Raw genomic sequence first — 27,688 nt, forward strand, 5'->3', positions numbered from 1 at the left:
AGACAGTGGGCGAGCCGGATGCTAATTTGGTTCAATTCCCTGTAGAGTGATTTTAAGCTTCACATGTATCTCAGTGCTACTGGGTGGAGGCGCCTCTGTCCTACAAACTTTATGGATTCCTCTACAAACCTGTAATTTTGAAATACGCTCTGTATTTGGCGTTTAAAGGCCATTTCACTTGCGCACGGGATCTAGACAATTAACCTTCACTGAAAAGAAATGATTCCCCGAACGGTAAGATTCTGCTTTCATTATTAATCCCAGTGATAGTATTTATTAATGGTCTCTATTGCATTGGCAACTTTGTAGTCTGCATTGATAAAGAAATGCGTGAGATACTTTTTGAGCACGAGTTATCGAAAAAATATTGTTATTTTTAAGTGGTTTAGCTCAGTGTGAGGCACATAAGCCACTTGCTAATAATTGTGCATCATTTTCCCAATTATTTGTAACATGATTACAATTCGGGGAATTCAGGCGTCCAGGCTTATGCAATGCTATTTAACATGATCAGAAAGCAGACTTGCGCCTGGAGGAATTGATTTTCGACCTAATTACAAAATACATTGATCATTATCACAGTGAAAATGTATTATAAATTCTAGGCTATATTATTCTTATTAGTAGTAGTAGTAGGCCTAGCGATATGTATATTATTAGAGTATACTTTGTATTGTATATGTTACACTTAATATTTTATATTGCTACATGTTATTCGTTTTCTTATTATGATTTTTCGTTTTCCTTTCCGTTAGGCCTATTTATCTGATATGGGATGGTTACATTTTTGTTTCATTTTCAAAATGACAAGTTTTCAAACGCCAGTAGGCTTGTTGTCACATCAAGATTATGATAAGTGGTCGAAAGTTGATACGTTGGAAATAACAAATCATGGTTGCGCATGCCGGCTGCGGGTAGGCTTCATCTCTGTGCCTTGCGCACAGCTTGCGCTCTCTACCCATGACTTTGCTATTGACAGCTCAAGTGCAGAATGATTGGAAGGCGCTAGTCTGGTGTCATTTTTTAAAACCGTTTTAAATGTATTGGTTGGACAAAAAGCTGAAATGTCTTTGGTTTGAGGACCGGGTGTGGTTTCACCTATTTGCTGTCATAGACTGTACAATTATTTGTGTGGCGTGGTGAATAAGCTTTGAATGTGGAGAAGATCTTTGAACCAACAAAGAACGGAAACCTCCGGGGCGTTTTACGAGAACGCGTATAAAACATTATTGCTCTTTTGTTGAGGTTTGAGGTGAGTTCAGCGGTTATTGAACACATGACCTGGTCAAAAAATTACAGATTTAGTTATGTGATGTGTTCGAAACTGGTTATCCAAGTTGTTATAGCAAGTAGCTGCAAGAAGTTCATATCTACAGGTGAATTCTTCTTCAAGAGGCAATGATGAATTCCTGACAAAGGACAACTGGTCACTGACTTGCATCATTTTGATTAGATTAGTTGTTATGATCACTATGATTTATGTTTAGAGATGTTAGTTCGGAGTAAAGTGTCCGTACAGTACACTGCTGATAGGCAATCACAGATTTGGCTGAATGACAGTTTTGATGGGCTGTTACATGTGTTTTCCTTCACCCTCCGCTCTCCACCCTCCTGTTAGTGGTAGGGGGAATATGCAACACAAACCTTGGCTTCCATTGTCATGCTGTAACATACAGTACTGTTCATAATTTTTTTTAGACCAGTGCTGTTTCCTTAACATCATCCCCAAACACAATCACCCCACTACCATTGCCTCTTACTGGTAAAGCATGCAAGCAAGATGATAGTACTTTTACTTTTTGAACATGTGAGAAGAAAGCATTGGGTAACAGTTCAGCATGGCTCATTGCTTCTTCTTTGGTAGCAGGTGCTGTCAGAAGGTTGTTACGTGCAGTGCATATACACACATTTTTACGGTACTTGGACATCTTGATGTGTTCATATTCACAGAGATCACCACAGGCTACACAGACACACATCAACTGAGCAAATCACATGCACATATATTGACTCTCCATACCTGCCTCTCTCAAACACACTCTCTCTGTCATTCAGAGGATCACGGACACCAGTTGTAGTAACAGTCCTGTTATGTAAAATGAGAGCTCTTTCTGTCGGGGGTGTCAGTGTTAATTGGGCTGGCACCTAATGGCTCTGTGTGCTCCTCTGTTAGAGGCACAAACAGTTGTGTCGTGTGTCTGTCAATGTACTGGCCCACCCACCTGACACTACTCAGAATGACGGGGTTGTGACATCAGGCGCTCCATGAATGTGGTGCCAAGGGGTTCACGGTTTAGAGCAAAGGAATTTCATACCAGCAGGGGCATTTGGTTGCTGGGATATGCCACAGCTCCTATACTTTACAAGGAGTCCATGAGTACATTACTGTAATGCTTTGGTTGGCTTGGCAAACATCAGTGGCTTGGGGCCTCCCGAGTGCTAGAGGCGTCACTACCGATCCGGATTCGATCATGAGGCGGCGCACAACAGGCCCAGCGTCGTCCGGGTTAGGGGAGGGTTTGGCCGACTGGGATGTCCTTGTCCCATCACGCTCTAGCGACTCCTTGTGGCGGCCGGGCGCATGCAGGCTGACTTTGGTTGCCAGCTGTAAGATGTTTCCCGATGACACATTGGTGTGGCTGGCTTTTGGGTTAAGCGAGCAGTGTGTCAAGAAGTAGTGCAGCTTGGCGGGGTCGTGTTTTTCGGAGGATGCATGGCTCTCGACCTTTGCCTCTCACGAGTCCGCACGGGAGTTGCAGCGATGGGACAAGACTGTAACTAACAATTGGATATCACGAAATTGGGGAGAAAAAGTGGTAAAAAATAAATAAAATAAAAGTAAATAAACATCAGTGGCTTGCAACTTCTTTAAAGAGAATCCCCCGGAATTAGTGTAGACGGATACAAAATGGATGTCTTGAGCAAATAAAATAGTGTTATCTGAAGTACAAAGTAAAGTGTGTGTATGTGTGTGTGTGGCATTGCCCTATGGCACCTGGATGAAATAGATTTTCATTCTTCCACTGCCTTATTGTGTCCTGAGTCCTGACCTATTTGTGCTAACAGTGAGCCAAAATTACAATATTTCTAATTTCATTTTGTTACGTCCTGACCATAGAAAGATGCTATTTTCTATGGTAGAGTAGGTCAGGGCGTGACAGTTTTTTTCCCTATGTTTTCTATTTCTATGTTTAGGTTCTAGTTTTGTATTTCTATGTTGGGGTTTTGTTTGGGATGATCTCCAATTAGAGGCAGCTGGTCCTCGTTGTCTCTAATTGGAGATCATACTTAAGTAGGGGTTTTTCCACCTGGGTTTTGTGGGTGATTCATTTTGAGTTGTGTATGTGTTCTTCGCTGCGTCACGTTTTTTTTTTTTCCATTCAGTATATTTCTGTATTGCATAGTTTCACAGTATAAATAAAATGTGGAACGACGACACACGCTGCACTTTGGTCCTCTTCTCCTTCCTACGACAGCCGTGACACATTTAATAGATTGTATTAAAATATGTACACGTAGAATCTAGGGAGAATGTCAATGCTTGTTCAAGGTTTCCTACTTTTTAAGATTATAAAATGTATCTGTCCTTGAATATTATCAAGGATCTTCCAAACATGTTTTTAATGATTTGTTTGTGATTTTCCGTAATGAATAGTGTTTATGTACCGACATCAAGACGGGGAAAAGTCTCAAAGGGAGATTTCCTTTTTATCTTGTTTGCCATCTTGGAAATACAAGTAAACAACACAAGCATGTTGTGGGTGGTTAGTTGATTACTTTCCTAATTTAAATTACGCATGCAGTATAACCTTTCATTCAGTCATACCCATGATCTGATCAAGCACTCAGGTCCAATAAATCCAATTTGGTCAATGAGGTCAGCGTGAATTAGCTGAAGTCTATGGAGTCCCTAAGTTGTACAGAAAGTTGATCGTGGCAGGATAAAGGCCAGTAACACCAACTTTCAGTCAGATAAGCATACGTAAAAGCATCTATGAACATCTTATGAGGCAACACCCGGCATAGACATCAACAAAAACAATAAGACAACAGACAACAACAAAAACTGAAAAGCTCGCTTTAAACACCCACTCCTGTTATTCACTATGGAACATTCGCGTCTCGATTTGAAGGGAATACCTTAACTGGAATGCTATTGTTGCAGGTCTTTCTGTTGGCACTTCTACAGTACATGGGAACCCCACAAACAGTTATCCCCTCTTTTCCTTCACCCTCTAACTTAGCTAGACTTCTAAATGGCCTGAGGGGTTTGGTTTGTTTCTAATCCTCCTCTATTGAGGATGTGCCAAGGCATAGCCCCGCTGCAGCCGGGCTGAAGGCAAACGGCGCATAGAGCTTTTCTTATCTGCGTCGTGTAGAGAGGGAATCTGAGGTATTAGTGCAAGTATGAGATCTGAATCTCTTTACCCTATTAAGTACGATATTGGGATGTGAAGCAACACACAAAGCTCCAGAAGTCCAAGCTTGTGTTTAGAAGCTATAGAGTTCTCATGAATGTACTGTCTCTCTTATTACCTCTTTTCTTGCCGCACCAATTGTTCATGTTAGATTCTTCTTTGATATGAGTCTTTGGTCTCGACAGAGTAGGGGAAGTCCTGTTTGTTCTGTTGACAGTAGGCAGGCTATTGCATTTATAGGGAAACATTTCTTATCATGTTTACTCAGTCCTCCATATTTCACCTTTGAATTTACTGATCTATGGTTTCTACAGCCTAAGGTACTCCCAGGGAATGTCTGCTGAATGATTAATTAACTGTCTTGCCAAGTCATGGCTGCCATGTCATGTGTTTGAGTACTAATTAAAAGGACTAAGGCCCACTTATGAGGAAACATCTGCCTATCATCAAGCCTTCAGGACAGAGAAAAATAAACATGGGAATTTAATGATGCCTTCCTATTTTATTTGGCAATGTGGTTGCCTCATGATTTATCAGGGAAGGATCCTAATGTAACCTATCTGTTATGAGATGTCAGACATTGCTATTGTTTGTTTTATCATTATTATCACATTTCAAGGTAAGACCCAGATGCAGATTGTGTCGAAGTAACAATGTTTATTACAACAACAGGGGCAAAGGTACAGGACGGCAGGCAGGCGCAGGCTCAGGTCAGGCAGAGGCCGGTAATACAGAGTAATGGGGCAAAGGTGCAGGACGACAAGAAGGCAGGCTCAGGGTCAGGTCAGGCAGAGGCCGGTAATGCAGAGTAATGGGGCAAAGGTGCAGGACGACAAGCAGGCAGGCTCAGGGTCAGGACAGGCAGAAGGGGTTAAAGCCGGGAAAAACTAGAAAACAGGAACTTAGACAAGACAGGAGCAAGGGGGAAAATGCTGGTAGGTTCTATGAACAAAACGAACTGGCAACAGACAAACAGAGAACACAGGTATAAATACACGGGGGATAATGAGGGGAGATGGGAGACACCTGGTGGGGGTGGTGACAAGCAAGTGTGTGTGTGTGTGTGTGCGTGCGTGCGTGCATAATAATAATAATAAATGTAATTTGCATAGCGCTTTTAATTAGAAAGTTCTTTTTTTTTACAATCGTATACAATAAAAACAACATTTACAATCAAGGCAAGTAAAATAGAGATAGTGTGCTAGTGCTAAATAGATTTTAGATTGGGACTATAAAAAATGGTCTGTAGAAGTGGGTTTTAAGGCCTGTTTTTAAAAGGGGCAAGGGAGCAGAAGTCTTGGTCCCCAATAGTTCGGAGACGTGTCTTGGGGACTTGAAAGTGGCTGGAGTGAAGAGTACGAGGTGGTTCGCTGATTGAGATGAGGTCGCTGATATAGATGGGGCTCAATCCATCAAGGCTTTAAATGCAAGCATGAGGATTTTATAGTCGATCCTGTAGTTGACCGGTAGCCGGTGCAGTTGGGCTAGGATCGGGGTGATGTGGTCTGTCTTCTTGGTCCTGGTCAGGACCGTGGCAGTACTCATCTGGATTAGTTGGAGCCTCTGTAGTGATTTGGCTTGGAGGCCCCCAAACCGCACATTGCCGTAGTCGATCCGAGCGAAGATGAAGTTGTGAAGAGTGTCTCTGCATATGGCTGGAAGAGTGATGGTATAACCCAGGCAATATTTTTAAGATGGAAAAATGATGTTTTACCTATTTGTTTTATGTCAGCAGAGACAGAGAAGGATCAAACTTGACTTCTAAGTTGGAGATGACAGAGGACAGGTGGATGGCCTAGCCATTGATTGTAGGGCAGATGTTTCCAGCACTGGCGACCTGCTTGGGTGTCCCGATAAGCATAACCTCAGTCTTGCTACTGTTCATCTGGAGGAAGTTCTCTTTCATCCATACCAGTGTAGGCTGCTGAGGGGAGGACGGCTCATAATAATGTCTGGAATGGAGAAAATGGAATGGCAACAAACGCATGGAAACCATGTTTTTGATGTATTTGATACCGTCCCACTAATTCCGCTCCAGTACTTACCATAAACCCGTCCTCCCCAATTCTTTGTATACATTCTCTTGGAATGTTATCAGCCCTGGTGAACTTTGTGTGGAGATATGTTTTATAAAAGCAGACAGAGAGGAATCTGTGTATCATAGTCCGGTTCTCTGTAGACCTACAACCTCTGGTGTCTTGCCATCAATGCTCCTCCTGTGTGGTTGAAATTGTAATTGAATCACCCTTTCCTCTTTGGCATTGGGTTGTCTCATGATTTATCAGGAAAATAGTATAAAGTAGCCTCAATCTATTATGTATGCATACACACAATAATGAGAAAACACAATATTTGACATCTCATAATTAGGGCCAACATGTTTATTTACCTCTTTTGCACACCAATTTTGTGATATCCAATTGGTAATTACAGCCTTGTCCCATCACTGCAACTCCCGTACGGACTCAGGAGAGGCGATGGTCGAGAGCCATGCATCCTCCGAAACACAACCCTGCAAACTGCACTGCTTCTTGACACACTGCTCGCTTAACCCAGAAGCACCAATGTGTCGGAGGAAACACCGTACACTTGGCGACCGTGTCAGTATGCATGCGCCTGGCCCGCCACAGGAGTTGCTAGAGCGCAATGGGACAAGGACATCCCGGCCTGCCAAACCCTCACGCCGCTGGGTAAATTCTGTGCCGCCTCATTGTTCTCCCAGTCGCAGCCGGCTGCAACACAGCCTGGGATCGAACCCGGGTCTGTGGTGACACCTCTAGCACTACAATGCAGTGCCTTAGACCGCTGCACCACTCGGGAGGCCCGAGGCACTGTGCTTTTACCGGTATTTCCAGCATTGTCCACTAGTGTTGCTGCAGGTAAGAAATCCTAGGAAATGTTCTGTAATTGACACAATCAGTTAATCAATGTCTGATTGTGCATGCGTGCGTGTTCGGTGGGGGGATTGCCTAAGCCTGGGGAGGCGTAGCTCTGCGAATCTTAATCGCACGTAACCTATTATTTGGCAGGGAATACTATTTGTGGATCAGTGATTCTACTTCTCAATTTGCTCAAGCTGATCCTCTCCAATGGACTCAGAAGATGTCGCTTAAAAAATAGGTCAATTTGGGGCAGTTAAAGTGGAGAGTCAATGAAACCAACCATGGAAGTATATTGGAGCAAATTCCAGGGGTAGCCCCGACCGGGACTCGGACCCAGGTCCAGTAACTATCATGCCAACACCTTAACCGTTACTGAATGTTTCCTAGGATTTCCTACCTGCTGCAACACTAGTGGACAATGCTGGAAAAACCGGTAAAAGCACACTGCTTCAAAAGTGCCCCAAAACACCTGGCCCAAGAGAGATGAGATGTCAGACATTGTGTTTTATCTTTATTGTGTGGGTGGGTGGGTGCGTGCGTGAGCTGGCTGGTGTGCTTGTGCATATCTGCATGCATGTCTTTGCCCATTTCTGTGTACTTTGCCATACAGTATACCGGTATCTGTGTGTAAACAGTGCCATGTGGAAATGACAGCTCTCTCACGCTCTCTGAAGTAAAAATCATTCAGTGGTTACTATGTGGACCCCCCCCCATCCCTCCCTCCCCTCTTCTACACAACAAGATGATTGAAAAATGGATGTCACACAGGGAGAGGGGCCAACGGGTCCACAGCTTCTTGTAACCTTCCACTGCTCATCAGAGCTCTGATCTGCCACAGAGATACTACAGCAGCAGGAATTCAACAACAATTCCTCTCCTCTTCCCTTGCAGGCTATCGTACTGAATCTGAATTTGAAAAGGCATTAATCCGTTTTATCGCTGTAGATTCCATCATCCATGCACCACACATTTCATTTTTGAAATATGCTGGCTACATGTCAAAGTGCTAATGCATAGAGAAGGTTTAATTGTTCCCCACTTCCTGTGTCTACAGCAGTGTAAAGGGAGCAGTGGGTTGTGCTGGCTTGCACCAGCTTGCCGTAGCTAGATGGCCTCTGTCTGTCTGAAACCGATCGGATCAGGTCCCACCCGTCTTTCCCCTAGTTATGCACACAAGCTCAAATCTCCAGTTCGAATCTTTCCCCCGTTTGAAGCTGCCGTGCTTCCAGACCTCGGTTAGTGTTATTACCTTAGCCACAGACAATGAGTTGGAGGGGCCACAAGGGCCACTGGACTGGCCTGAAATAGCCCTGGTGTTAAGGAGACCCAGTAGCCTAGCTCTGATCCTCTTACACCTCCTGCCCAAACCGTTTCCCGTTTGACCATGATGGAGAGGGCCACACGCCATCCACCCTGTTTTTAAAAGCATGTCTGCCTTTGAGGACAGAAAAACAGTGACAGCGCTGGTAAGAGACAGTCTGAAAGTTATACGCAACCAACCCCTGGCTCATGTGCTTCCTATTACTGTCGGTGAAAGATGCCAGCTTCCATGGACACAAGATTAACTGTATTGTAGAAACTTCGGGAAATAGGAAAAAAACTACCTGAAAAACTGTGGCGCAGTTTAGATATCACAGCTCACAACTGACCAGACATCCTTATACCTTGGGTTTCCCTTGTTTTTATTCTCAAAAGACTGTGACTCTACTCTATATCACCAGGCTGGCATTGATACATGAGGTCATTGCCATGGTAAGTAGACCTGAAATATAAGAAATAAATAACCGTCTAGATCTGTGCACTATAGACACTATATCAGCCAATTCTCCAGGCTGGCATTGATACATGAGGTCATTGTCATGGTAAGTAGACCTGAAATACAATAAATGAATAACCGTCTAGATCTGTGCACTATAGACACTATAGTGCCAATTCTCCAGGCTGTCATTGCTGAATATTACTCCACTTGACAGTCCCATTTTGCGGCTTTCTTCAACATCTCTTCACCTGCATATATTTGTGTCTATTTGATTCCAGGCGAAGCGTCATTCTGCCCCAAAGCGATGTTCTTTTTTGAATTTTCCTCTAATGGATCTAGTCATAGACGCCCAGTGTGTTTTCCCTCAAATATGTCAAGAAGGTGTCATTTGGGTTTAAAAATAACATTTGTAACAACTATCCCTGAAAATTGCTCCATTCTGATGTAATATTCCAAATCACTGAGTGCATGATTCACTCTTTGCAGTGAACTGTCAGTCAGAGCTTTGGATCTCTTTAAAGGTCAGCCAGATGTTTCACAACAGCCTTTGCAGATCATTTTTGTTGCGTTGTAGTCTAAGCCTTTTATCATTACACCTGGCTAAAGCAGGGGGACAGAGGTTTGCCAAAGACACAGGAATAGGATCAGTTGTCTCCTTCAAAGCGTGTCCTCGGGGAAAACCTGAGCCAATGTTTGAAGGAACCTTAAACGGAGGACATTTCACTCATCACTTCATCTGGTGGATGGAAGCGTATATGTGTTCCTTCAATAGGCCAGACTTGTCACTGCTGACACAGCACAGGGATGGATTAAACCTACACAGATATGTCAAAACATTGCAACCCTATAAAACCTCATGAAAAGAGGCATGATAAACATGCCACTAATGATATAAAATACTCTAGATTCTATCACTTTTTGAAAATGACATGTTACCATGAGTGTCTGTACCGTAGCTTGGTTTTTGAGAAGTAATTCCTTTCCTGACATAGAGTAAGTCATCCGTGCTATGTTGTCTTTCTCCCTTCTCTCTGTCTTCCTCCCTCTCACAAACGTTGTCCAAACCTGTTATGGCAGCCCAGCTTGTCTCATGATGCTGCCTCTTACCCGTCTACACTCTAGCGTCAGATGGGTTCGAGTTTGAGTGGTTTCCTGCCAGGTATGACTGGCATTGAGGCAGGTTATCATCACTCCCATCTCATGCCTGCATTTCAATGATCTTTTCACTTTCTTTGCAGAGTATACATGTGAAGGCTAGCTCTTTGTATAGCTACAGTCTATGTGCATACTGTAGCTGTACATTCCACTGAGACCCTACAGAAAATATCTCTTTTTGAGATGATAATGCTGTAATTGTTTGCCTAAAACCTCAGCAGCTTCAACGGTAGAATCCCCTGGATGTTTTGTGAGCCCAATTCCAATAATGAGATAATTAAATCCTGAATATTCTGGCAGAATGTAAACTCTCATGAAAAGTCATGTTTTATTCACTGTGGTACACTGGAATTGCCCGAGGCCCGAGGCCTCACGAACGAGTTGGGTTTTAATTAGGATTCATTAATGTGCAAATATCCCCCACCACATAACGAGCAGGCTGTCACCCAGCAGATGTGCGATAATTTCCTCATATGTTACCAGTGGCGATTTTATCATGTAAATCTTGGTGGGGCAAACTCTAAATAAAAGTTTTAGATGCTTGCCAGCAAAGCCACAACACAACACTAAACAATACATTAATTGCACTATAACAGCGACAAGCGGTTCCCACAAACTGTTACCACCTACATAAAGCTGTCCCAACAGTAGAGCTTTCTTTTCAGCACCATGGAGTGAATCCTTACCACCACTTCACCTGGTAATCGGCGGAGCCTTGTCTGGCAGGGAAACAATTCATTCAGCCTCATTTACTGCCTTTTTTTTAAAACATAGCTGATATGACTGACTTGCTTAAACAAATGTGGTTTATACTGACATTTGAGATGTACAAACTATGGCATAAGGGAACAAAGGGTAAAAGACATTCCGTAAGTTCGATTAAGACATTAATGAGCGAGCAAAGACGGACATAGTCAATATAACTATGTGTTCAGCACTTTTGAAATGTACAGCAACAGAATGCAGAACATGGCCTGCTTTTACAGTATTTTCTCTGTACACCAAGTGAGAACCGTAGGATAAATAAAGGGGGCATTTAAGCAGACAATGAAAGCTCTTACAACATTATATGATGACATTTCTCAAAAACAAGTTATAGGCTACATGGGCACCGCCGAGTCAGAACAGTAACGTTAGGCGAAATGAAGAGGTGAAAATAGACCAAATTATTAGGGTGAGGCACATGGGCTACTAACAGCTTACTACACAACATACACTTAATATTACTTTCTTAGCTACAATATACATATCTCCCTGGCATATTACATAATTTATGCAGCAGCATACAGTATAATACATTTTTGGACTCACCTTGTTGTGATGTGCTCACTTGAACAGGAAGGTGGCACAGCGGTCCTTCATGGGTACATTTTGTCATCAAAGAAAGAGAAAGATTTACAATTCCGAGTTGGATGACCGTTCAAAACTTATTTTCCCAGTCTGAGCGGGTTTATTCCCGACTTCCCAGTTGCAATGCTTGCGGTTAGCCACTGCCACCGATTCCTTCCAAACAACTCATTGTTGAATTTGCGATTTCCAACTTGTTGTGTAATGTTTATATCCAATGGCCGATGAACACCGATACATTTTATCTATAATTTATTGACTGCAACCCGGTCATACATGATTTAACAGAACACTTTGTCTCTGGATACAGGCATGCAGCTTCTTCAGAGCTATATTTAGAGAGTTAGGCCAACTTTTTGAATATTGTTTTGAATTTTAGATATTCAGTTATATAGCATTATACCATGGCATTGTTGAATACTCGTTTCTGATTAGCTTGAAGGGCATTCCAGAGTGTGGATTATTTCCCTATAACGCACGGTATACAGTGTATAATAGCAAGCTAGGACTGATGGTTTGGTTAGCTAAACTAGCAAGTCTGTATGTATGGTTACCAAGGCACCTACTGTAGATATCTAGTAAACCTGCTAGCTACTTCAGTAGCCCCGTGTTAATTATCCCTTACTTGTTTAAATATTCCCCATGTAACGTTAATGGGGTGCAAACACGGCTGCCATAAAATGTTGTAGTGTTATGCAAATGCATCATAATGCAGAAACCTCAATGTCCTCTCTAAATACAGTACATGTCTCTGGGCTTCTTTATGTAGATGTTTACAACATTACAACGATTGGCTCTTCCATCAGATTGTCAGATAGCACTCTGGTTAGATTTCATTGAGAAGTCTTTGGGAGACGTGGGTGTGGACATGACATCGATGCTCAAATTGTGCTGCCATTTGTCTAATAACGCATGCCATTGTCTCCAATCCAGTCCCAAGTAACGAAGTGTCCCCATTAGTGTCATGCTCACAGAGAAAGCCAGTAATTAGCGTACACTACAGTAGCAACAAAATGGGTGTTTTGTTGTCACAGTGTCATTGGGAAATAGTGGGCTGAAACCTCTAGTGCTCTAATCAGCTACATGGTCTAATTGGCCAACGTTTTGACTTCCTTTCCACAAATCAAATGCTAAATCCTATGCCCATTGTGGACCACAAGCTTGTTTCAGCGTAATAGGTGATAAGAATTGTAACCCAAACCCATATTGTGTGATTGCTCTGTACTGTATACAGTGGTTCTAACTGATTGTGTGTGTTGTTTTGCAGGGTGTTGGCTATGGGGTGGAGGCGTGAGGCATGGCCTGGTTCTGGCCCCCCTGGGTGAACAACACCCAGTAGCCCTGAGATGATGAGTGGCCCTCCGCCCTGGCACTCCTCTAAGTGATGAAGACCCCTGCCATCCTCCTCCTCATCCTGTTTGTCCTGTGCAGAACTGTGGTAGGCACTTTTAACTTTGTTTCTGCTCATTACGGCAGTAGTGATTGTACTTAACATTACTTTCCAACTTCAATCCATCCATAGAAGTGTGTCAGGTACATTAGACGCTGCCGTCGTTAGTTTGTTGGATTATCCTTAGGAGCTGTTACGAAATGTAAGTCATGTGAAGATGACTCGCTGTTCTGAATCACTGCAGGTCATAATGCTCTCAGTGTGCCATATAGAACACAATCAGAGTGCTGGGAAGCTGGTCTGAGAAGCAGTGCCAGTGTAATGTGCTTTGCATCCTCAATCGATGCAGCTGGTTTAGTGGATGTGTCAGCTTTTATGGAGAACTTAAGTTACACCACTACAGTAAGCCAAGGAATTTGTGTTTTATACCCAGTCAGGCCCACTGTAGTTAGGTATTGTGGGGCTTACCCAGAAGAACCCACTGGGGTTGACCCCTGACCCTCCATCCTGTGATTTGTGACCGGCAGCTTGTGTCAACGAAGTCGGTGAAGCACACAGTGGAGGAATGGAACATATACAGGAGCGAGTGCCTGCTGAGAATGAGCACGGACCCCACACCCCCAGGTAAGACTCAAAGACATACACCTGTCCTATGTCCTAATCAGGCATACCCGATTGTGTGTTTATTAATAGAATAGAATAACATCTAAAACGTTATTGTGTAGACAGTGGAAATATGCCTTTGGCTTCACAATTATAAAAAACACCAGGAGCTTCATCACCCCTCTCCTTTCCCTCAAACAAATATATATTTCAGAGTCCACAGAATCTACCCAATTCTTAGAATAAGCACCATGAGTCAGACTTCGACTTAATGTCTGACCCAAAGGACTGGATCCATTGCAGGGCAGTATCCTCATCATTACTACTGTTTTCCCAGTTGGTCTTCATCCAAACACCAAACAGTCTCTATCCTGCTTAGTTTAAGACAAAATCTTAGGGATTCAGGGTCTGCTTACTGCTTATATACTTACTTCTACCCCCAGGCTTATTCTGCGGCCGCATGTTTGACATGTACGCCTGCTGGCCGGAGGGCATCCCCAACACCACCGTTAAAGTGCCCTGCCCGTGGTACCTCCCCTGGTACAACCAAGGTACTGGTGTGGCATTGTGCTTTATGGTTTGGTAGAAGAAATGGGATTCTGTTTCATCCAACTTCCAGCTAGGAGGTTAATGCTAACACCGTTTCTATGTAAAGCCGTGCAGAATCAGGCCCCCAGTGTCTGGTCTGGTGCGTGAAATCACAAGCTCTGCTAGTCAGCTACTGCGACGAAACCAAGAGGGGGCAAAAGCCCTGGGGCCTTATTTACAACCGCGCACCATTTCTGGAAGTCTGCGCACGTACAAAAATATAGAGATTTATAAACTTGACGCACGCCATACAAACGCATGTTTCCCATTATAAATCAGCCCTGTTGTAAAGCTGTGGATGCGTGAACGAGCATAAACAATTTGCCTGGAAAACGCTTCACATTTTATGGTGACAATAACGCCCTTTATTTGTTGTATAATTTGGAACTATTGGAATTACACCATGGCATACAAGAGACATGTTGTTGTTTAATAGTTTATCAATAGATTATTGGGGTTTTGGTTGTCCTGCCTTGGTATAGACTCTGATGTCGCGCTCCTATCGCACAGCAATACTGTAACCTACCCTGTCAAATATTTTACATAAACTACCAGCCTATTTACTATGTTGGCAAAATGTTTTAATCTTTAGCAGTTATTTATGCTGTATCTGGAACAGGACTGTGTCCGTTTCTGAACGTGAAAACAATGGCAAATTGTCATGGACCTGTCAGCAGAACGTTTGGATTCAACAATGTTTTATATCGACTTTTCCCCCAACCTAAATACGATGGACTGCCCGGCATTCTGAAACATTGTAGGGTTACTAAAATGTTTTAATTACAGTACTTACAGTTCTATTTCTCGTGTATTTTTGTTCTATTTGGCTTTTTTATTTATTATAGTACTACTGATATTCATTACTGTATTGTTGGGAAAGAGCATGCAAGAAAGGCATTTCACTGTACTTGTTCAAGTGACAATTAAAATGTGAAACTTGATTCATACTGTAGGTCTACTTCAATGTAAACGATCGGCTGTTCAATTTGACTGTAGCCTAAATTTCTGTATTATAAACTGCGCTGCCAATGCTATTGCAAATCTTGAAATACATATAGCCTATATACATGGCTACAAGGTCCAATTAAACGAGAGATGCACATGGTAGTTGTTGTATGGCTCCTTTGGGAATATGAACCCATCACGGACAGAAAAGTGAGGAATATATTCTGCAATGGTTATGAAAATAGGAAAGATATTTCTTTGTCTAATTATAAGATTCCTATGTCAAATTGTTTTTGACAAAACAAATCTAACATAGATTTTCGCTCTTCTCACTAATGGAAAATGTTGCATTCTTGTTAATATGTTTTCCTGGTTTTAGTTTTTTTATGAATAAGCTTTTCATCATCAGCCCCCATTTTCACAAAACACTTACTTGCCAGCATGCCATACAATATCTCAACCTACTAGCAGATGTGCTTTTGCATGGTCTAAAGTTTGCGGGAAAGTGAACACATTCTCATGTCAAGTATTTTTTTTAATAAATGTCTACTTTTGGGTGAAAACTGACGCACGCACATTTTGTGCTATATTTTGTACATACACACGGTTTATAAATGAGGCCCCTGGTCTGTCCTAAAAAGCCTATGTAAATTACGATCGCCAGAACGGCCCCAGCAAAAATGTTAAACTATTTTGGCCTCTAAAATTTGTTTATTATGATCAAGTTCGATCCCCACTGTGAATTATTTTAAAGTCCACTACAAATGGAGATATTAAATGAAATAGTGTTCCATTCTGACGACTACATTTGTCGTCACACAGGACCATGTGCTGACACAGACCAATCACGGGCCGGCAGGCTATTCGGAGGCTCCCGGTCAACGCTCAGTTAGGATGAAAACGACTACATTAACCATGATCCTTTGCTAGTTATTGCCACTTTCACCATTTTTTTTTAAATTTAAATTTTTAAATTTTTTATTTATTTTTTTAAGTTTGCACAAATCTTTATTTAACTTGCTGTAAATAACATTAACATGCAAAACATAAACATAACATAACATAACAGCCAGAGGGAATCCAAAGAAATTAGAGAAAAACAAAAAAAACTATTATATCAAATCAAATACAGACATATATCGAATACATTTTTTTGACATATTGTTTTGTATACGTTTTAAAGATTCTACGTACTGTTCCAAATCAGATAAAAAAATTAAGAAAAGGGGCTTTTTCTTCATAAATTTTGATTTATGGATAAAAGATTTTCCTAATAAAATAAAGAGATTTATGACATACTCACGTTCAATTGTGGAATCAGTGTAGTAAAATAATATGTCAAACTTAGTAATATCAATGGTTGTATGCAATTTGCGGCTAAGATATAGTTTCTAGTTCACAAAAACTGCATTCACTGGTAACGTCAAATATATATTTAGAAATCAAGCTATTACACGGATAGCATCTATGGATTATCTTAAAGGAGATCTCCTTTACTTTATTGGTCACCATAAATCTGTGTGGAGTGAGCCAAGCACGGCGCCAGTTTACATCAAACGATGAAGCCCAACAAAATATCGCAGAGGGAATAGACTTCCTGTAGAAAATATCCCTTATTAAACGATTGTTGAATTTCGTATCTAGTAGACCAATGCCATTCACCTGAATATCGCTTACAATCGGAGATATTCCAAAATATGCATTATTCTGAAGTAAAGTTTTTATCCCACTAGGTATAGCTTTAATAACAGTGTCATATTCCTTGCTTGAAACCTCAAAGTTGTATATTTCCATAAATTCTCTCTGTGTAAATAGATTCCCACTGTTATTAACCAATTGGCTGACAAGAACAATGTTTTTCGAGAACCATTTATGGTTAAATAACATCTTATTTCTATGTAATATTGACCCATTGTTCCAAATAAAACATTTATGAGGTGAAAAGTTGTGTTTATACAACAAAGCCCAGCACATTAAAGCCTGCTTGTGAAAAACCGCCAGTTTCACAGGAATTTTACCCACAATATATGGACATTGTAGTAAAAAATTAAGCCCGCCGAACTTCTGAAAAACAAAATGAGGTATAATATTCCAGAAGCTATGAGGATTTTTTATGTACCTTTTAATCCAGTTGACCTTTGATATCTGATTGAAGAGAGTGAAATCTAAGACATTTAGACCGCCATCACAAACCCTGTTGGTGATAACATCTCTTTTTATCTTATGTGGCTTGTTTTTCCATATGAAGTTGTACAAAAGCCTATCTAAGGTACAGCAAGTGGATTTGGGAATGTCAATAGATGAAAAAAGATAGGATGCACGAGATAGCCCCTCAGCTTTGGATAAAAGCACCCTTCCTTGAAGACTTAAATCCCTCCCTAACCATGAGGATAATTTTTTTTGACAGATTCAGTTACAGGGTTCAAATTAAGATCATTCATAGCCTTAAGATTTTTGGTGATCTTTACACCGAGGTAGGTTACAGTATCTTTTTCAGAGATGTTACAATCTGCTGGGTTGACAGCTCCTTTCACAACAAACAACTCACATTTGGAAAGATTTAAAGTCAAGCCTGAGATTTTGGAGAACTGCTTCACGATATCCAATGCTAATCTAGCTTGAGATACATTTTAAAAAAAAAGTGAGGTGTCATCCGCCAGTTGGGATATCTTGATCTCTCTGGACTGGAATGTAATGCCTTCAAATGGACTTTTATGAACTAATGAGCATAACATTTGAGAAACTAACAAAAATAAAAAGGTGAAATTGGACAACCTTGTCGTATTCCTTTGTAAATGTTAAATCTTGAGGATGTTCCATGACAGAGTTTGATACAGCTATTGCCACCATTATACAGAGTTCTAATAGCATCAACAAAGAAACGACCAAATTTCAAATGCTTAAGACAATCAAAGATAAAATTGTGACTTACTGTATCAAATGCTTTCTGAAAATCCAGAAATAGGATAACAGGGAAGTCATCTAATAGATCACGATACTCAACCAAGTCTAATATCAGCCTCAGATTATTAGATATATGGCGCCCTTTCATAAACCCTGATTGACATTCATCAATCAGATCATTTAAGCAAGACTTTAACCTTTTTGCAAAGATTAAGGCTATAATTTTGTAGTCGTTATTTAGGAGTGTGATTGGACGCCAATTATCAATACTTAGGAGATCCTTGTGTGGTTTAGGTATAAGAGTAATAACCCCTTGCTTCAGAGAGGCAGGTAGTTCTCCCTTCTTTATAGCCTCCTTAAAGGTTTCAAGTAAAAAAGGTGCTATTTCTTCAAAGAAGGTTTTGTAAAATTCAGAGGTTAATCCATCACAACCTGGAGATTTGTTCTTTTTTAACTGAGCAACCCCGTACTGGATGTCCATAATGGTGCCACTTTCACCATGATCCTTAACAATTTTGTGGTGCCATTCAGGCCCATTCAGCGATATGGCGTACTTAAAATTCAAATAGTTCCGGCTTCATGCGCCATCGGGAATACGTGGGTGACGTCAGCGCTATCACTATCTGCTGGTTTTAATGTATATGTGCAGAATTGAATTTGTCTCATCTGTTTGCCTTCTTCCTTTATCTCTCCCTCCCCGTGTCTGTGCAGTTCGTAATGGATATGTGTTGCGGGAGTGTGGGCCTGATGGCCAATGGGCCATTAACAACACCAGTAGCACCTGGAGGGACCACTCCCAGTGCAACGCAGACAATAACCAGCAGGTGGCACAGGTAATACCCATCATGCACCATTCCTGAAGTAGACCCTCCTCTCAGCACATAATAACATGCATTGCTAAGAGTAGGACAGTAGACTTTCAAAGGGTTAATGCTTTTAATTACTGAATGTGACTTTTAGAAAACTACACCAGTAGTCTTATGAGACCCTCCAAGTACTGACAGATGCTTTGAGAGGTAAACTAATTAATAGCCATTCAAAAAGCAAGGATTAATAGAGTAGGTACTCCAATGGGATACCACCTGTAGGGGACATAGAAATGCAATTACCAGAATGGCCATTCTTTTACGATAATGCCAGAGTGCTCTGATTGCTTATGACTGCTGAGGTGGGCTAGCAGCAGCCGTTGCTGTGCCCTAATGTTGACTTCCACTCATCCCTATCAGCATGCTCAACTCGCGTCCTCCTTACTTTCTCTTAATTTCACATCTAGTGCTGCACTCCATTACGAGCTCAGTAATGAATGGCCCGTTTACTACGTAAATATAAAAGATCTCATTACTTAGTCGGTATTACATACAGGGTTATAGATCTGCCAGGGCTACAGAGTGAGAGGGGTGAGCACTGAAAGACACACAGTCCTCTCTTTATGAAGAGGGAGAAAGCCATCACCTAGGGGTTATGTTGTTGCTGGCAACCGATGATGCAACGCTGTTTTGCATCATTGACTCCACAACTGAAATGTACTCCAGTCTGCAGCCAGACTTTCTGATGATAAGAAAAATAGGTGGGTAAACGTTGATCACTGTTCACGGCCATTCGCAGTGAATAAAATAACACTCCCTATATTTCCAATGCGTTTTTTTCATGATAGGTGGGTAAATGTCCGTTTACGCTCCACTTCACCATTGTTTGACACCAGTTACACTCACATGTTCTAATCTGTGAGATTCATAAGCCTAGAGTATACAATAATGGAGTGTCACATATTTTTAACAGGAGCTTATTAGTGTACTGAGCGTCATTAAAGCATTCATGAGCATTTTCCAAGGCATAATAGGCAACAAGAACAAGAAGACTTCTTGCGGTCAGTGCATCTGCTTCGTCTGTATCTGTGTCTCTGTTTGCACTCTACTAAAAGGACAGGGCATTCGTTCAGTACAGCACATCCATAAGAGAGTCAGAGTTATAGGTGAAAACAGGGTAATGTTGTTCCCTCATCTACTTGGGATTTGAGTGCAGGTCTTTGTGTGTCCACAGGAGAACCAGATGGTGATCTTGGCCTACTTCCGGGTGATGTACACTGTGGGCTACTCTCTGTCCCTGGCCAGCCTTTCCCTGGCCCTCATCATACTGCTCATCTTCAGGTAAGTACTGGCTCTGACCACAGTCATAAACAGCATACAGTTCATCTTTATATGTCAGGATTTGACTCTATGGGACTGTTTGTTTGGACTTAGGCAATGGCTTCACTTCTAGTCCTCTGATGTGAATTAGGCAAATGTAAATCATACAGTAGTAGGAAAATAATCCTGCAGCAACAGGAAATTTGAATTATTTTGTGGATTATAATTAATGGATATTTTTGTTACTGCAAATTCTGACATTTTAAAGCGTAAATTACAAACTTCAGAACCTTGGATACACTACAAGTTTGCATTTCCTGCTGTCCAGGAACATTCTCAGTAAGTAAAGACTGATCAAATTAAGATCCTGTATCTGTATATGACATATACATGATGCTGCAAAGAATTTTGTCATACAGTAATCTCATTGTCAAGTGTTGTACCCTAGGAAACTAAGGTGCACCAGGAACTATATCCACACCAATCTGTTTGCCTCCTTCATCCTGCGAGCCATATCCATCCTCACCAGAGATGCTGTTCTCACCAGGGACACCCCTGAGTTCAGAGACAACAGAGACGTGTCCAATGTCCTCAGTGATCAGGTTGGGAACTAAAGGCTATACACACTAATGCAGGTTACAGAAACACACACACACACACAAACAAACAGTTTACAGACTCAATTCATCACTCGTACTTTAGACAGCCATCCTTGACCTCTACCCCTGACCTTTGCCCCCAGGCTCTCTCTGGCTGCCGTGTGGCCCAGGTGCTCATGCAGTACTGTGTGGGGGCTAACTACTACTGGCTGCTGGTGGAGGGCCTGTACCTTCACAACCTGCTGGTGCTCATGGTCTTCTCTGAGAACAGCTACTTCTGTGGATACCTCTTCATCGGCTGGGGTAGATACATGCACAAACTCACACATAGAGATGGACACACACACACGATAAATTATATAAATGCTGTTTCCTGACCGTAATGTATGGATTTATGGCACTGTGTGTAGGAACCCCAGTGTTATTTGTGGTCCCCTGGATTATAGTGCGGTACCTGTACGAAAACACACGGTGAGTCACTCGTTTCCATTCAGTCTTATTTCCTCCTCATCTGTTACTAAAAAGAAAATTACAACTAAGAGATTGTGAATCACCTCCTCCCAGGTGCTGGGAGATCAACGAGAACATGGCGTACTGGTGGATCATCCGCACACCCATCCTCCTGGCCATTCTGGTGAGTGTGTGTTGATGTGTGTGTTGACTGTGCTGTGCGCCCTAAAGCAATGGGGGCCTATGGGTGAGTCATTCGTCAACGCCCCGCTCCGCTCCTCTCCTCCACCCCCCACCCCTCCCCCCTGCTTCCCCTGTTGTTTTGTCTCTTTGAAGTTAGCAGACTGTGACAAACCTGGGGAAATTATGCAAACGTGAAAGCTGAGTGGGCATGTTTTGGTTTCCGGAATGCACTGTACATTAAAATTAATGGATGCCTCATAAACCCAGAAGACATAAAATGAATGTCACCTGGTTTCTTTTCTTTTCTTAGTAACACTTAGAAATAAGGACCTAGACCTTTAATATTTATGCTTAACAAGTTCTTAAAGCATGAATCCACCTTATCTTAATTGTGTTCAATTGGCATCTGTCAGTGAAACTCTGAGAGGAAGAGAATATACTTTTTTCTATGGTATTTTCCATCAGAAGCAACCAGAAGAGATGAGGATTCACATAGGACTTGTCATTTGTCCCACAACTCTCGCATTTCCCCTCAGGACAAAATGCCTAACATGGTTTGACATAATTAATAATGTTAGACAAAGACTGTGTTTTGTATTTCTGTTTCACCTTTCATATTGTATTGATGTGTATATTTTTGTAATTACACGGCTCATCTGTAAAAGAGGCCTTGGTCTCAGCATGACTCCCTGTCAAAATAAAGGTTAAATAAATAAAAGGAGTAATTTATACGTATTATGGCATGCAGTTGCACTCTGTCACCTGAACTTTGCAGTTAATACCCCTAACATGCTGCAGTCTGACTTTGGAACTCAAACTTTAGCTTTTCACGTTATTGTGGAATTCTCACATATTCACCCTACTTCAACAGTAGCAGTTATCCTTGTTTCCCTTTCTCATATAATACTGAAATGCCACAGAACAGAGCTATTTGGATATATATCCTTTTTAGATGTCAGATTGTTACACTTTCTTTTTGGCGTCAATAAAGCTAATATTGGGTGGTTTGATGTTCATTTCTTTTATTCCAGGTCAACTTTTTCATATTTATTCGGATCATACAGATCCTTGTCTCCAAATTAAAGGCACGCCAAATGAGGTACACAGATTATAAATTCAGGTAAGAAAGAAACAAACAGCACCTTCTAATCCATGAATTACATAAAAGCAAACCAGAATAAAAACACAAAACAAACACCGTCTTGTAGCTTATGAAACTGATTTAGTCAGCTCATTGCTTACACACGTCTATGTGTTTCTTGTCACGTACCTTTGTCTCTGTCATACCTTGTTAAACGCCCTTCCATTCACGGAACATTGCTGTACGATGTTGTCAACTATCGTCTGGCGTGAACACACAAGGACTCTGCCTTTGTGCGAGTCAGAAGACATTGTGATGACCTAACACTATCCACACTAAAGACATTTGCTTCAAACTCAGTTGACATCCATTACCTCAATAATCCATCACTAAATTGACTTGCACTTCTACTAACCCTTTATGGCATGCAGAGTAAAGGGAGCTGTGGAATCCTTTGATGTTTCTGTGGTATTCAAAGGGGCCTTCCCATCCTTTGATTGTGAGCCGTGGTCCTTTGAGACGGCATAGACTTTTTTTTAGGAAACCAGCCACATCCAGGAGACCAGTCCCATACCTAATCCTATGGACTAAGCCTGGCCTCAAGGCACACTGGACAACATGAGTCTGATTGTAATCTAAGCACAAATGCAGCTGATACACAGATTCTGACCCACTAAAGAGTCATGGGAAGAGGAGGCTTTTTTTGATTTCCCAAGATGCTTTGTTTGAAGCCGTTACTTTTCATCCAGGTGTCCAGGTGTGGAAGTTGTGGCTTTCCTTGTTTGGCTTTTATGTGTTTGTGTGAAACGTGAACCATCCATTGATGTCATTGATGAAAGAGATTCACCAAATAGGACCAAACAGACCTCTCTAATAGTTGCCCTTGCTTGGCTCTGTAAAGGATGCTCTGTGTGTGCAGGTTGGCTAAGTCCACTCTGACCCTCATCCCTCTCCTGGGCATCCATGAGGTTGTCTTTGCCGTGATGTCAGAGGAACAGACAGAGGGCATCCTCCGAAATATCAACCTCTTCTTTGAACTTTTATTCAATTCTTTCCAGGTAATATGATGAGGTACAAAGGTTATGCGTGTGTGTGTGCGTGCGTGCGCAGGAGCATGAATGTGTCCTGTGCGTGCAGGCATTCTTTCTTGTTACTGCATGTTATTTCTCTCTGTTTTGCTTCTGTTAGGTGTTTGTTAGATAGGGGAAAATGGAGAGATCGCTCTTCTTCTGATACCTGTCTCTCTCTCGTCCCGCAGGGTCTCCTGGTTGCCATCCTGTACTGCTTCGTCAATAAAGAGGTGAGTAACGAAGTGAAGTGTGCTCTCGACAAAGCCCAGGGCAAAAGAAGTGCACTTGAACATCAGTAGCAAACACCTGAGGTGATGGCACATTCGTCTCTGTTAGTTCCTATGAGAAGCCAGCGCTTTCTGTGACCTGCTGGGTATGTCACCCTGTCACTGTGGGTTAGCACACACAGAGAAGCTCACTACCTACGTCAATGGGGAAATGGGATGTCAGTGAGGGGTCCAGCCATGTGTAGAGTCAAGAAGTGTATAGGCCACTGTGACATGAAGGGTCCGATGTATCTCCTGTTGAGATATGGGCTAGTTTGGTTGAGGTAGCCTACGGAGTAGTGAGTAAAGAGAATAATGATCAAATTTGATATAATTTGTCTTTTGATCTGACCAGATCAAAAGGTCAGGAAAAACTCATTACTTTCCCTCCTTCATCCCTTTCTGTACATCTCTCCCTCTGTCCATCTGTCCCAGGTGCAGTCAGAGATAAAGAAGAAATGGCAGCAATGGAAGCTGGGCATGACCGTCCTGGACGACCTTCGCAACACCGGCAGCAACACGCCACAGGGGGGCACCGCCGGCGGGCAGTGCCACCACGACCCGCCCTGTCAGCCTGACTGTCCACAGGAGGATACCCACAACCTCTCCTCGGATGCCTCCGCCTCGGGGCCGCATGCCCGCCCGCGCCCACACCACCACCCAGGGGCCAAGAAGGGCAAGGCCTACTGCTACATTTCCGCCCGCAAGCAGGTGCTGAACGGCCTTGATGGAGCTCCGCTGGGCAACGGGGGAGGAGAAGGAGCCATCAAATACTCTGAGAGCTACTGCTGAGTGGCCCTGTTGGGGGCTAATGAGGGCTAACGACTAGCTGGCTACCTTTGTAATTTCTAGTGGAAGGAATCCGAACCAGACAATCACCTGCTTCAGTTGTGTACTTCCAGATCTATGTGGCCTACTTGGTGTTTCGTCGAACCCATGTCTTAATAATTGTGTGAACATGATCCGGGACTCTTTGGATGATTGCCAGAATGCCTTTTCTGCACTGGCCAATCAGGCTGTGTTGTGACTCCTATAGGCTTCCAGTGGCAGATAAGATGACCCGTCCCAAGTGCAATATCGCCTCAATCGACCCAGATGTTGAGGAAAGCTACTTAAATTAGGAAATGAACACCGTCCGACCTTTATCTGCTCAGATTTGACTGTTTGGGGGGTTTGCCTCTTTGTTTTCTACCTCTCACTCTACTTGTGGACAAAATGGAAAAGTTACGTGCCAACCGTGGACCGTCTTGTCATGTGCAATGGATATTATAACAATAGTGTGTTTTATATGTTGGTATTGGAAAAAGTCTCTGTGAGGGATGTACAGAAGGCAAGAGGTGAGCAAGCCAATACACACACACACTATGGTTTCCCTAGGCAACGCTGTGTTTTGAATTCCTCTCACCCAACCGTTGAACACCTCTCATGCCCCTTGATCTCTAGCCATACGTTTATCGCAACCTTATAGTCGTAGCTGAATACAGTGAGCAAAGGAACCGCGCTCTTACGCAATATCAATATCGTAGACCTCAAGGAAGGCACATCACTATCATGGTGGCGGCTGTGTGTGAGGCATGACTCCTGCAAAATGACTCGAGGGTGAGAAAGACAGGCATGTAATCAGAGACATCTAAGGAGGGTTCGATCACATGCACTATATAGAAGATAACTAGCAAGAGGTGTGTCCTTCAAATGGATGTCAGTGGGGGAAGGGGAGTTTCTTTACTGCGCTGTCTAAAGGGGTTGAATGATTTGTAATGTCCTATTAACATAGTGAAAACTATCACAGAATGGAAGGTGACCGTAATCCAGAGGTCTTTTAAGCACTGTATCTATACGCCACAGGAGGTTGGTGGCACCTTAATTGGGGAGGACAGGCTCATGGTAATGGTTGGAGTGGAATAGGCGGAATGGTATCAAATATATCAAACGCATGGTTTCCATGCCATTCCATTTGCTCCGTTCCAGACATTATTATGATCCGTCCTCCCCTCAGCGGCCTTGGTGTAGTCTGCGGCACCTTCTGTAATATTCTCCATTTATCAGGTTTGTAGAGTCTGGGATGAAAATGATCACTCTCGTGGTGCGTTATGGTAGCCTGTTCCTCACCACAAATCGTTTTTTTCTTGTAGCTTTTCCAGACTAACCACAACCACTTAACCCCCCAGCTGAAGGTTTTACATCCCGCTGAGCACAGGTCGTAACATGCCAAGAGGGAATCTCTCCTCTGCTTCTGGGGATTAAGGTCGCAGCACCCCTGCTGCCATGTAGCTTAACCACTATGGTGCAATAGGACCTCTACACGATAGACCACAGCCTCAAAATACACATTTAGTATTCTGTTGTATGCGTGTTGATGGTATGCTGTAGGTCTACATGTCTGACGTCACGTTTGCAAAGCTAGGATCCATTCTGTTCATCCTCTGTGAAGACGTATGGTACGTTACATACATCTATGTAAGGTTGCCAATAACTCAGTTCTCCATGCTGGAATCTGTGAGAAACAAAATATTTTGCACTGATCTCACCCTCGGTGAAGATTTGAAATACCAATTAACCAATATGAGTTTAGCTAAAGGTGCTTCATTTTAACCCAGCTAACAATCCCCCACTCCTATTTAAAGACTGGTTTCAATCTAAAACTAGTACAGCACAACCCTAACTTCTCCAGATATAGCTTGACTACTCTGTGTATATGGAACTGTCTGAGCGTCCAGAGCCCTCAACTCATTTTACTGTTTGTAATTAGTCTCTTCTTGAGGGTCACATTGCACCTAATGGCTATCCACCGGTTGAACAGGGGTTCTGTATAAATGTAGGCTATTAAACCAGGCAATTTCCAACTTACCTTTTGAAATAGCTCCTCTAACCCACATACACAGAGGCCCCATCTTCACACATACCAATGGAGTAATGAGGTAGCTTTGTTTTTCTGTCTTCCCATTCACTCCAAATGGGGCTAACCCGTTACCCAAGCATGTCCACCATCCATCTCTCAGTGTTATCAAAATGTAGCATGTCATACAAATGAACAGACATTTTTTCACCAGGAGTATTCCTACTAGGGTCATTACTGATGCTTGTCAGAGGGGCCTCAATGCCTCTGGTGGCATAGATCATTACTCTAATGTGTGTGTGTGTGTGTGTGTGTGTGTGTGTGTGTGTGTGTGTGTGTGTGTGTGTGTGTGTGTGTGTGTGTGTGTGTGTGTGTGTGTGTTTTAATTTCCAAAGTGGCTTGGCTGATCCTCACAACTGAAATAGCATTCACAAAGTGAGTATTGCACTTCACAAATATCTTCTAGTATAATGTACCTTTGGCAACAACACGCGTAGCCTTTGGAATTTCTTTGGCAAACATTACAAAATACTGTGTTGTTTGTAAAACTGCTTATGTCAGACATTGACCTTTCAATAAAAAAAATGACCAGATGTAGCATATAGTTAGTTAGCATTGCTAGTATGTGTTACAGTGGTGCCGTGACCTGGATCTAGAGAGTGGACCCAGTAAACCGAGGTCAAAGGGAGGTAGATTCAGTGGATGCCTATGTTCGAACCATGCAGTGGGTTAGGACTGTACTGTCACCCTGGACCCATAATACATTGGGTCCATTCTGGCAGAGGTGGAACGTGTTACATAAACGGACATGACCTTCTGACGTGACTCCACGTGTTCTATATACCTGTCAACAGGTAAACTTGGCGCACTGACACTCAAATGATATTTAACTCTGTGTGAGTAGGTTATCATCACAGGGAGATTACAGTACAAAGAGCAGCACTAAATCTCACATATATGACTATGTGACATGAATGGACACTATTTTTACTCACTTGTTATTTACATGTTTGTTATTTAAATTAAATTATTCTTAATCTGACAGTATCTGTCTATTGTTTTTTTGTATCTAACAAAAAAATGGAC

At 42.3% G+C, this 27,688-nt stretch overlaps 1 protein-coding gene across 4 annotated transcripts; it reads left to right on the forward strand.

Moving 5' to 3' along the window:
* LOC106580753 (glucagon receptor) lies at positions 1–27,644 on the forward strand. 4 transcript variants are annotated; one of them, XM_014162129.2, is made up of 14 exons: positions 1–234; positions 12,829–12,999; positions 13,479–13,575; positions 13,998–14,105; positions 18,703–18,824; positions 20,032–20,138; positions 20,566–20,719; positions 20,860–21,019; positions 21,127–21,187; positions 21,281–21,350; positions 22,381–22,469; positions 23,350–23,488; positions 23,689–23,730; positions 24,202–27,644. In XM_014162129.2, the coding sequence occupies exons 2-14, from the start codon at positions 12,946–12,948 to the stop codon at positions 24,556–24,558; spliced, it is 1,560 nt and encodes a 519-aa protein (XP_014017604.1). In that variant the 5' UTR covers positions 1–234; positions 12,829–12,945; the 3' UTR covers positions 24,559–27,644. The 4 variants fall into 4 exon arrangements, with proteins under 4 accessions (XP_014017604.1, XP_014017606.1, XP_014017605.1 ...); XM_014162130.2 differs by lacking the exon at positions 1–234 and adding an exon at positions 990–1,252; XM_014162132.2 differs by lacking the exon at positions 1–234 and adding an exon at positions 991–1,252 and having other exon boundaries at positions 13,769–14,105.
* The last annotated feature ends 44 nt before the right edge of the window (positions 27,645–27,688 follow it).

This window comes from Salmo salar, chromosome ssa20 (assembly GCF_905237065.1).
Source record: "Salmo salar chromosome ssa20, Ssal_v3.1, whole genome shotgun sequence".
In the NCBI taxonomy this organism is placed as follows: Eukaryota; Metazoa; Chordata; class Actinopteri; order Salmoniformes; family Salmonidae; genus Salmo; species Salmo salar.